The 12,692-nt window shown below is 39.3% G+C and overlaps 1 protein-coding gene across 1 annotated transcript in view; it reads left to right on the top strand.

The window, feature by feature from the left end:
- The window catches only part of TSHZ1 (teashirt zinc finger homeobox 1), a 53,156-nt gene extending 42,943 nt beyond the window's left edge, over window positions 1-10,213 (top strand). Inside the window, exon 2 of the mRNA XM_031589044.2 lies at window positions 6,199-10,213. Within this exon, the coding sequence (XP_031444904.1) occupies window positions 6,199-9,389 (3,191 nt within the window). The 3' untranslated portion in view covers window positions 9,390-10,213. The remainder of the gene's footprint in view (window positions 1-6,198) is intronic.
- The last annotated feature ends 2,479 nt before the right edge of the window (window positions 10,214-12,692 follow it).

Genomic DNA, 12,692 nt, shown 5'->3' with positions numbered 1-12,692 from the left:
ATTAATAGAAAGTTATTGGTAGCAGCAATTGGGGTCTTTGCCTTCTGCACCCAGGTGCTTGCCTTTTAATGGCTGAACTTTTGGTTTGTACTTCGCTGTTAGTTAGGGAAGGAAATGGGGGCTGAAACCCATGTGCTTGCTGAAGTCACCGCTCTTGGAGCCCCAGGCACCCTGGGCCTACAGCCTTTGTCATCCTGATCTCTGGTGCTCTCAATAATGCAGCAAGCCTTTGCTCTACCAAAGCGTCACCTGTCTAGGTGAGTCGTGCCATCCCCTATCTGAAGTGACAGCCATCTTTGAGTACCAGCATCTTAACTGACTTCTCTTTCATCATCCATGTTAGAGAAATAACATTTTCGACAAGGTGTTGCGTTTTTTCCCCCTTTTTCTTTATTCTTTCCCCAGCCACCCTTCACCCCTTAGTTAGAGCACCTGATCAAAAAATTATTTCTGACAAAGATTCCCTGCTCCAAATTAAACGAGCTCAAGGAGATGGAGCATTTTCATGCAGAAAGAAAGTGAAACGTTGATGTTGGAAGTTAATGAATCTGGTAGCAGAGAGAACATTATTGAGACTGGATAATATGATCTAACAGCTTTCCCTCTTCTTATCCTCCCCGTAAAGAATGTATGGAAGTCAGTTACGTGGCATGATTCTAACATCTGTCCTACCCCATAATGGTAATTTGTATAAGTAATGGAAACAGGTTAAATACTTCCATTCTAATGTTGCCAGCAGGGATGAAAATGAACATTTCAATGAAATAATCTCGACAGAGCAGGGAGAGGAGGGGTCGATGGACTGATTCATCTCTAGCACTCTTTGGTGATCTGAACACTAATGAGAATGCTTGAATGTATAGTTTATCAGATAGAAGAGGAAGAGCAAGTAAATTTCTCAGATTAGAATCACTGTGAAAATATATCCGCATGCAAACTGCTTCGTTCTCCAATTGCCAGCCTTGGCTAATAATTTGCAGCATTCATTTTAAGGGGATCGGAGAGAAGAGAAGGAAGCGAAGAATCTTTGTGTTGGTTTTTAATGGGATGCCTTTAAGGGTTATCATTCAACCTGTGAGAGGTATGGAAGTTGTTGTTGTTACTGTACCTTAGCTACTTTTTAGACCCGTTGCATTAGAATTAGAAGGTGGGCAGTTCTAGTTTTGCCCCGTTTTGTTGCAACTATAAATGAAATACACAAACCTCTGTAGGAAGGCTATTTGGATGTCTGATAGTCTGTGCTACTCCTCAGCCATTGTCATAACTAAGCCATATTTTTCCACTGTAGTGACACTGTAATGCACACATACACACACAGACTTGTAGCATCTGTGCCATAATTTTTTATGAACATTTGTATACACTAATATAGAAAATTCTCTAATCTTCCAGCAGGGTGTTAACCTCTTACAATGTGAGATGTTGGATTCTTTTGTAAATCTCTCACGACTGTGTGTTCTGGAAACGTATATGTAAATGTGGGTTTTTGTTTTGTTTTGTTTTAATTTTTTTCCCCTCTCATTTTTCTGTGACGAGGAAGATGTATCTTTTTCACCCTTACTTTTCTGCCCATTTGCCAAGATGTGTTCCAGTATGCAATGGAAGTCCCCCCCAGCTTGGGGTGCAGTTTGTGCAAGGTGACAGTGTGGGCTGCAGAAACTTCTGCAGCTGCTGTCTCCTGTTGGCTGGGTGTATATTAGAAGCTGCCGAAATACATCTGCTGTAGAAAGAAGAATGGTGAATGTTCCCACCGTGCCACTATTGTTTAGATCCAGGGTAGGCCCTGATTTAGCAAAGAATTTTAGACCTGAAACTGGTCCTGTTTGCCGAGGCTGTGAAATATGTATTTCAGTGAAACCGATTCCACTGTTCAATTGCTTTACCGAATCATGACCTTCAGTACTTAGGTATTTCTTCTGCATAAAATCATCTGTTTTGAGTATTTAAAATCAATCCTTGAAGAGTTTGCTACATTTAATTTTGCAGACTGTTAAAAACAAATGCAGTCATTACTTCTTGCCCTTTTCAACATAATTCAGTCCGTTCTGAGACCCTTTTTGAATTGGAAAGAAAACCTCCGTAGAGACAGATTGCTCCAAAAGCACCAGTTTGGGGTTACAGAAGGATTTTACATGAGAACGTTTATGCTTTTAACCACATCCCTTACACTTCGGATCTGTATCTGCTTTTTCAAACAATGGCTGCATATTTATAGTGTAAATATTCTCACTGAAGCAAACACAATGTGCGGTGCTACTCACATGTACAATATATAGCGTCTCGTGTCCACTTGGATTAGAATGCACAGCTTTTAACACTGTTCAAAGATGACAGTGTATCTGTGGGGAAACACTGACATCCAGAAGGCACATTTCATAGAAAAAAAAAATAATAGCAATATTTAATAAGAAGAAAAGAATACAAACTGCTCCTTCTGCTTTTCGGTTGTCTGAAATTTGAAGGTTTTCCCTCTTTTTCCAATGTGCATTTCCCCGAGTCTGTGAATGCATGAATGAGAAGGAACAGAAAAGCTGACATTATACTCTGCAGTGTCTTCTGCATTGGATATAGTTTTTGTTGAGGGTGGTCCCTGCTGTATCTGCTCTTGGTATTTCAGTGCGGTTTCAGGGCACATGTGAACCAGCAGTCTCTGCAGATGTAGGAATACCTGAAGAAGATTGCTGAGCCTTTCTTGGTCTCAGAAAGACGCTGTCTGAAGGCCATTACAGTTTAGAGAGAGAATCTGAACACCCCACTCTTTTATTTGGTGTTGAATGATATTGCTTGTCTCCACGAGTAATAGAATAGGAGCATCTTTAAGGTTTTAAATTCTGAAGCTTACTTTTGTAAGACTTCTGTGAGAATTTTAGTGGAGCAAACACGTTTTTACAAATTAACATTCTTCATTTTGTATGCTTTCAAATTGCCTCTAAAATAAACCTTTTCGGTTCGAGAATTGCACTGACCTTGCAAAATACCATATGTTGACTATGCTGCTATTGCTTTTACAAACATTAGAAGTCAGGAATGAAAAGATACTGTGTGTATCCTATGGTAACTAAAGGAGTTAAATACTTTTTTTTTTTTTTTTTTAATCACAGTGATAGAAATTAAACATTTTAGGTAAATTGCTTTTTTTATTCTTTGTAAGGAAGCATTATTGCTTTGCATTATTTCAGATAACTGCACAGATATGTGGGTGTATGCATCATGTAAATTCATTTTTCTTTCAGAATCTGGCTTAAATTCTGGAACCATAGAATGTCACAGTCTTAGCCAATTGCGTGTTCTTAACTCTTACTGCAGTATATATTGGTAAGGGAAAGAACTCAGTTGTGTAGTATTCTCAGCAGAACCTGAGACCAGAAAGGCAACTGAAAGATGGATATTTCAGCCTAAAACTCTGTTCCTTTGCTTTGACAGTTGAACAGCAACCTTTTGTGTAGTTTTTATGTGTATTGTGTGGTTTAACTCCTTTTATTTTTGTGGTAAAGAAACCTTTTCACCAAATGCAGAACTACCAGAATACACACCATGGTAAATAAATGAAGGAAAATAACAGATACACCACTGGCTCAACTGGTTTCTGCTTAAGCAGGTATTTAGCTGCTTATACGTCGCAGTTATAAAAATATGCATTTATGCAATTTGGAATTAAATAAGAAGATGCTCGCAGATAATTCACATGGATTTTTATAATCTATCAACCATAGCAACTTTCAGCATCTTACACAGTTTCCTACATGTGTTTATTAAAAATATTGGGATATGAAAATGAGAAAAAATTGGCATAGTTCCACTGAGGTTAGTAAGAGGATAGCTCTTCATAAAAGCTAAGAATATGGGCCCTGTCAGCTTGCAGTTTCTAATTGGTGACTGTCTGCTGATCATTACTAGGGTGGGTTTTTTTAAAGAAGAATGCCAGATGGTAACTGTCCATTTTTATGCATTTAGGCTTTTTAGAGGTTTTTTATTTTATTTTATTTAAAAGTCATTTCAGAAGCAAAACCTACATTTTATAATTGTTATTTGCCTTTATGAACTTAAAAATGTCTTTTCTTTTGCTGTTGGAAATGACTGACAACAGGTGTGTTTAATGGGAGAGATCTTATAAGAGATCTTATGCTGTAGCTGTGGAAGTGAATTCTACTTGCATGCCTAGAATTTAGAACTGCAGAGGTGCTGTAGTGCTCAAATGCACACAGTGTTAGAACAGCAACGTTACTGCAACACTGAGACTCTGACTGATTTCTTAGTTCTCTAACTATTTCTGTGTTTTATCCTTTATTTTATGCACAAAGTGCATTTTTTAAGAATATTTTTTCCACTTTTCTAGTGCTTTTCTGACGTCTTTCTGGCCTTTGGCTCCAGGGTAATTTCTCTAGTGACTTCTGTTGTGCTTGGTATTCACTAGTCTTTTAAATATATCAGAAAACACCTGAGGCTGAGGCAATCTGTAAAGAATTGTGCCATGCTTAACATTTTAAAAACTAATTATTTGCTGGGGAAAAAAAAAAAGAAAAAAAAAAGATGCTTAGAGGACAAATGAAAGGTGTAGTGGGCACCTTAGGGTTCTTGTGGGCTACTTTCCCGTTTTATCTCAAGAGCTCAGACTAGAGTACTTAAAGGCTGCATAAACTGCTATTGCAAAGTTGAATGCAAAATGCAATGCTGGCTGTAACACCATTACCTTTCTAAAAATTTCAGAGACTATTCAGAGAGTGTTCATATTACAATTAGAGAAGACTTAATTTTTTTTTCTTTTTAGAAAATAATAAATTAGCGACTGTGTACTAAAAGAAACTCAGCTGGTACTTACGTACCCGCCTTTCCCAGTTCACCAAGACTTCAGCTTTGTTAACATGGTAATACCTGTTTTCTTCAGATTGCGTGATAGCAGAAGTGCCTTTTTTCTGACTTTCTTTCAATATTGTGCGTTGGCTGTGGATGTAGCCCACATTTCTGTATTGCTTTCTGCACAGTTCATCTGAAATGGAGGCAGTTTTTGCTTCAGTTTGTGAGAATTGTTCACAATCCATGTTTTCTACCTTGACGTGTATAAATGATCTGCATTCCGTTATCACAGTGATTTTTTAAGCTTCTTTTACAAAACTGAAGGGAAATGTGTACAAGTATGTTTTCTGATTTGCAATGAAAGTGTACATTTATCACTTAGGTACATGTAAGCCACTTCTGTGAATTGGGCCCTTGGAGTAAATGTGTTTTGATGTAATGGCCATCTGCTCATGAATATCACATTTGCTAGTTTAAAAAATAGTTTTATACACATAAAAACATAGTTTGGTAAAATCGTATAGTTTCACCAGGTGGCAATACAATAGCAAAGTTTGATCTTTAAAATAAGCCAATAATCAAGCTGGGAGGGAGGCTTCAAGGTTTTTTTGTTTTGGTTTGGTTTTGTCATTGCTTTTAAAAATTCATCTCTACCATTTACTTTTAGTTGCTGACTGCTGTTTTCAAAATGGTAAATGCAGAACCCACATCAGATCATAACAGGAGGCAAAGTATATCCTTGCCATTTAGAAACAGTCGTAGTCTCGCTTCCCTTTTCACCTTGTAAAAGTGACATCTGTTCAGCTCTCAAATGGACCAAGTACAACCAGTCATCAGGAGGCCCTGGAACAACTGATCAGACATACTTGCCCACTGCAGCTCCATTAGAGTCATGTGTCGGTGACACAGAAATGATCCTCGATGCTGTATGAAAACTGATTTGCCAAAAAAGACAGCCTAGATGTTATTGAGTTGGTCAAGCTGATGGTTCTGATAGTATAGGTCCATGGATCAGCCGTTTTATGTACCTATTACAGCAGATACAGTTCAGGGCCAGGGCATTTTTCAAGTCAATTAGAACTGATTTAGTAGGTTCTTTGATAGATTTTGATTTCAATATTATGGTATCCAATGTCATCTCGGAGCATTTTTTTTTTTACTGAAATCAAAGTTTACTCTTAGGTAGTAAGAAAAATGGTATCAAACTGTAACCAGGACCAGAGGATGTGGATTTATAGATGGAATGTGTAAGCGATGGTGAGTTTGGTTTCTGGATGTATCATCAAAATTTGTCTTTATGGTTACTGCTTTTAGTACAGAAGACAGCAGCGATGTAAAAGTGCGTTTTCAGTAACTTTGTCTTGTGTTTTTTTTCTCTTTCTTTTTCCTCCTCCTGTATTTTAGCATATGTTCCTGAGGAGGAATTGAAAGCAGCAGAAATAGATGAAGACAGCGTGGAAGATGATGGGCTGTCTCTGGACATCCAGGAGAATGAGTATTTGTGCAATGAAGAAACGGAGATCAAAGAGGCTCAAAGCTACCAGAACTCCCCAGTCAGCACTGCAACTAATCAGGATGCAGGCTATGGTTCGCCGTTTAGTGAAAACAGCGATCAGCTGGCCCATTTCAAAAGCACTTCCTCTAAAGAAGAGAAAGAAGATCCTCAGTGCACAGACAATGTTTCCTATCCACAGGACAGCTTGGCACAAATAAAAGCTGTGTATGCAAATTTGCTTTCAGAGACTTGCTGGTCCAGTTTAGCTTTGGACTTAAAGAAATCCAATCCAACCACCAGCAACAATGGAATCAGCCAGAACGAAAACACCACCAGTACTGACACCAACATCAGTTCCCAGAGTACTGGTACTACCAGTACCAACACTAGTACCAGTACAACTACCAGTAATACTAGCAACAGCAGTAGTAACAGTAACAGCGGTGGCTCAGGTTATGACTGGCATCAAGCTGCGTTAGCTAAAACGTTGCAGCAGACCTCATCGTATGGACTTCTCCCAGAGCCTAGTCTTTTCAGCACAGTACAACTTTACCGGCAGAATAATAAACTTTATGGGTCCGTGTTCACCGGTGCTAGTAAGTTCCGATGCAAAGACTGCAGTGCAGCCTATGACACACTGGTGGAGCTAACAGTGCACATGAATGAAACTGGACATTATCGTGATGATAACAGAGATAAAGAAGCTGATAAGACCAAGCGATGGTCAAAGCCAAGAAAACGATCGCTTATGGAAATGGAAGGGAAAGAGGATGCTCAAAAAGTGCTGAAGTGCATGTACTGTGGGCATTCATTTGAGTCCCTGCAAGACCTCAGCGTCCATATGATAAAAACAAAGCATTACCAGAAAGTGCCTCTGAAGGAGCCAGTACCAGCCATCACTAAATTGGTCCCTTCTACCAAAAAGCGAGCACTTCAGGACTTAGCTTCACCTTGCTCACCTGAGCCAACAGGGATCGCTGCAGAAGCTTCACTAGCTGAGTCTGCAAAGGATCAGAAAACTGCCAACCCCTACGTGACTCCAAACAACCGCTATGGCTATCAAAATGGTGCTAGCTACACTTGGCAGTTTGAGGCACGCAAAGCCCAGATACTGAAATGCATGGAATGTGGCAGTTCCCATGACACTTTGCAGCAGCTCACTGCTCACATGATGGTTACTGGTCATTTTTTGAAGGTGACCAATTCTGCTTCCAAAAAAGGTAAACAGCTAGTACTGGACCCTGTGGTGGAAGAGAAGATACAATCTATACCTCTTCCACCTACCACCCACACAAGGCTTCCAGCCTCCAACATTAAAAAGCAGCCCGATTCCCCGGTGGGCTCCACAAACTCGGAGGAAAAGAAAGACCCAGAGAAGGAAAAAGTTGTGGTCAGTGAAACAGAGAAAAAGATTAAAGAAGAGAATGAGGACTCTACAGAGAAATTTGAGCCAACAGCTTTGTATCAGTACCTCAGAGAGGAGGATCTAGACGATAGTCCTAAAGGTGGAATAGACATATTAAAATCCCTTGAGAACACGGTGACAACAGCTATCAGCAAAGCTCAGAATGGCGCACCTTCCTGGGGGGGATATCCCAGTATTCATGCAGCCTACCAACTCCCGGGCACAGTCAAACCCCTTCAGACCACTGTGCAGAGTGTTCAAATGCAGCCGTCTTATGCCAGCAGCGTAAAATCACTGTCTTCGGAACACAATGCGCTCATCCATTCCCCAGGCAATCTGACACCCCCACCTCACAAGAGCAATGTGTCTGCTATGGAAGAGCTTGTCGAGAAAGTTACAGGTAAAATCAATGTGAAGAAGGAAGAAAAGCCTTTGGAAAAAGAGAAGAGTTCTCCAGTCAAACCCATGTCACCCGTTGCTAAAGAAAACAAAGACTTTCCCAAATCGGAAGAAATAAATAACAAACAGCAGCAGAAGAAGATCTCTGAGACAGAAGTTCAGAAGGTAAAAAAGGATAGTCCAGCCGAAGCACATACTCCAAATGGTACAGAGCCACTTAAAACAAAAGTTGCAAATGGCTGTAACAATTTAGGAATCATCACAGATCATTCACCTGAGCCATCCTTCATTAATCCATTGAGCGCTTTACAGTCCATTATGAATACCCACTTAGGCAAAATTTCTAAGCCGGTAAGCCCCTCTCTGGACCCTTTGGCCATGCTGTACAAAATTAGTAACAGCATGTTGGACAAACCCATTTACCCAACCACTCCGGTCAAGCAGGCTGATGCTATCGACCGATATTACTATGAGAACAGTGATCAGCCTATTGATTTAACTAAGTCCAAAAACAAACCTCTTGTTTCCAGTGTTGCTGACTCTGCCTCATCTCCGCTAAGAGAGAGTGCCCTGTTGGATATTTCTGATATGGTGAAGAACCTCACAGGGCGTTTGACGCCTAAATCTTCGACTCCATCCACTGTGTCAGAGAAGTCAGATGCCGATGGGAGCAGTTTTGAGGAAGCTCTGGATGAACTGTCGCCAATACACAAGAGGAAGGGCAGGCAGTCCAACTGGAATCCTCAACATCTTCTGATCCTTCAAGCCCAGTTTGCTTCCAGCTTGAGGGAGACCTCAGAAGGCAAATACATTATGTCGGACCTTGGTCCACAAGAGCGGGTACACATCTCTAAGTTTACTGGTCTTTCCATGACCACAATTAGCCACTGGCTGGCCAATGTGAAGTATCAGCTAAGAAGGACAGGTGGAACTAAATTTTTAAAGAATCTGGACACAGGACATCCTGTTTTCTTTTGCAATGATTGTGCCTCTCAGTTCAGGACTGCTTCTACATACATAAGTCACTTAGAGACACATCTAGGGTTTAGTTTGAAGGATCTGTCAAAGTTGCCACTTAATCAGATTCAAGAACAGCAGAATGTTTCAAAAGTCCTCACAAACAAGACTTTGGGCTCACTTGGAATAGCTGAGGAGGACTTAGGCTCCACATTCCAGTGTAAGCTCTGTAACCGAACTTTTGCAAGCAAGCATGCAGTCAAACTGCACCTTAGTAAAACACATGGCAAATCCCCAGAGGACCATCTGATCTATGTAACTGAGTTAGAAAAACAATAGTGTCCAGGTAAGCAGCCAGGTATGCAAGTGACCACAGGAACATTGCACTAAACTTCTTCATAGTACTGCACTAGGCCTGACCTGAGCCTCTGAAATCAGTCTTATTTTTGTTGCTGAACTGCCTATCTGGACCTTGGTTTTTCTTACACTTATTTTGTAGTTATATTTATATGCTCTTTGTCTGATCTGTGCATGGTTATTTTTTGTTTCTGTTTTTATTTTTTTGTGAGTCAAAGTCTGACCTTTATTTTCAACATCTGTCCTTGATGTTAAGCTATCTTTTGTAGAATATAGTGGGAGACGCTATTGAGAGACATTAATTTAGCCGTAAAGAAAGACACAAAGAACAATGATAAAGAGACATCCTAAAATTACAAAGTTGCCATGACAATAAAGGTCACAGAACCTGGTAGTGTCAAGTTTTAACCCTCTCAGAACTGTAATAGCATTTCTGTGCCTTTCCCAGTGACTAAATGAGTAAATAAGGAGAAATGAAACAAAAGACTTCAAGGCATTTCATTCAAATAAAATGTGTGTCAGAAACAGAACTTTTTTTTTTTTTTTTTTTTTTTTAATGAATGAGCTTCTTCTTTTTTTTTTTTTTTTTTAACGCAGAACTGGTTTGTGAAGAAATTGTGCATGCAGTCCTTGGAAGAAGGAGAGCTGTGTAGTACTCAAGGGGTTAGGAAGCCACAACTGTATAAGTTAAATAATGATTAAAAAGGAAAATGAGTTGCCACTATGCCCAAACCCTCTGGATGCTGAGAATTGCCGCTTTTTTGGCAAAAAAAAAAAAAAAAAAAAAAAAGTAAAAAAAAAAAGAAGTATGCAAGCTGTTATTTAAAACAAATGTAAAAATGCTCTTTTATTTCCTTTTTTTTTTTTTTTTTTCCTGTAAAATACTGCAGTTTATAGTTATTTACAAATGTTAAGCTTTGGTACAAGCTGACCTTTCTATAGTGTGCTGCATTAGTAAATGAAAACAAAAAAAATGGGGCAAATGTTGAATTCTGTTCCTTGTAAATTGCCAGCATCAGCTTAAAAAATACATGTTACATATCGTACCATTTTAAACTGTTCAACTTTCTTTGTACCTTCTGGCTGTATGCTTTCTCTTTTAACTTTTTATATTGTCATTTTATATTCAATTTCTGTGTATATAATGTAAAACCACACTTTTTGAATAAAATTTAGTTCCTGCAGCTTGATATAAATAGAGAAATTTTACTGGCACCTGCATCTTTCCAGATGCATGTACTTAAAGGAACTATCTGACAAAAATAAATAAATAAATAAAAATAAAGCAAGCAATGCACTATGAATTATACATTTTGATGTTTTATCATTAATATTGTACAGTACATTTTGGTTCACACAATTAAATCCACTGTTTTCTCAAGTGTAAAATAAACCCACATGCAGTTCTTGATTTACATACATTGTCATGTCGTCATTATTTTGCCTTTGAGGTGTTATTCCAGCAGTAAGAGTTTATGTAATCAACCAGCAAACATCTATTCAAACTAATCTCTCATGATCTGTGTGCTGACGTGTTTCATTCTAAGCTGTAGTGCTAATAACTTCTTAAAGGAGATTTGCTGTGGATGCATACCTGGTAGGGTACGGAATAGGTGGGGCTCCATCCATTTGCAGCAGGCACTCTGTTCAGCTCTGAAGTGTAAGGAAGGCTGCAAGGGTTTCTGCTAAGTTAATTTTCCTGTGCTGTGTGACCGTACTTGTAATCATTTTGTGTGTGTGTGTGTTCAAAGGCCGTTTCCCCCCTTCTTTCTCAAGGAAAACACCTTTTGATTTCAGCTGATACACGGTAAGACGCTGTGGCTTCTGCCCCTCTAGTCTGCTGAATACTGTGGCAGCAGTGAAGACCTCTGAGGCTTTGACACTAGTTTTTACTTACAGTACAAGAAGACAGACCTGTGTTTCTCTGTACTTTTTAAATATTACATTTTGAGGTAAGCTGAGTGCTATCATAGCAGGTGTTTCCCTTAATCTTTATTTCTGTTCTGTTGAATGCAGATGTCATTTAGAATGTAAAAGAGAGCTGTCAGAGCCTTCAGTACTCTATCTCCTGAGTGCTTTGACAGTTACAGCGTATGAAAGCCTGGGATCTGCTATCCATTACACTTTTTTGGAGGGGCTATTAAATATGAGGACCTAGAGGGGTTTGCTTTCACATAGTATTAGCGATAGTATTGCGTCACGTATAGTTCTGTGTACATATTTATGTTTCTGCTCATTCTCCTCAGTTCTTCTGAAAGTAATTTACATCTAAGATCTTTGCCTCCAAATACAGCACAGCTCCACATTTAATTTTGCTTCAGTGACAACTGCAGGAATACCCACGCATTGCTCCGTTCTCCGCGTGAGCCTAGCAGGCCTAGGTCAGCTACATTTACATAGCATTTCTAACGAGAGCAGGAAAAGTGCTGTGAGGATTTTTTAAGCATCCCTTCCTTTCTTCACTACTAACTACCTATATCCTTCAGGGGATGTAGCCATTTAGACACTGCAGTTCAATTACTGGATGATTATGTACTTGGGGCCCAAGGGGTGTCGAGGAAGAATAACAGTCAGGCCTATGGCTGTAATGCACTCTTTAAATAATAACCCTTTGAAGTTTTGTTTACTTTACCACAGGCCTGCAAACATATGATTATAGAATGTGCTGTATTACATTGCAGTAGTGGGTGAAAAGGTTGAAAGGGAGAAATAATAGCTCTAAAGTGGGTTTGAATCTAATGTAAATCCATTAAAACTCATTTTGAAACATGGCATGTAAAGTGAGTTCTCAACACCAGGTGACTCCCTCGAGAGGTGTTTATGACATTGCTAAATCCGTTCAGTTCTGATAGCTTCAGAATTGGACAATCACTCATCATCTGCGCCACTGTCTGAGGGGAGTCCATTTAGAATAAACCAACAGTTCTACCTGGAGACTGAGCTGGTGTCATGATTTCGCAAACTGAAATATGAAGTAGATGAAAATGTGAGGGCTCTGATGTTTAACAAAACGAAGCACAGAGACAGTGTGATCTTTTTTTGTTTTTGCCACTTTTGTTTGAGGACAGCGTTTCTGGAAAAAAAAAGTCTTTATTTTTCAAAAAATTGCGCACTCCAAATCTGAGTTAGTTATTCTTCATCTCATCGGTTTATTTTTTCTTTGTTTTCATAAGCTTTCCACAAAGGTAAGTTTGTGCTCTTCTGTTAGTAGGTGCCAGATCTACTGCGTGGAAGAGACCCCTTAACTTTTCAGAATTGTCACCATCCCTGAATGGTTTAAAACCC

Source organism: Phasianus colchicus, chromosome 3, assembly GCF_987193195.1.
Source record: "Phasianus colchicus chromosome 3, bPhaCol1.hap1.1, whole genome shotgun sequence".
Classification (NCBI taxonomy): Eukaryota; Metazoa; Chordata; class Aves; order Galliformes; family Phasianidae; genus Phasianus; species Phasianus colchicus.
This window is presented reverse-complemented; position numbering and strand designations above follow the sequence as displayed.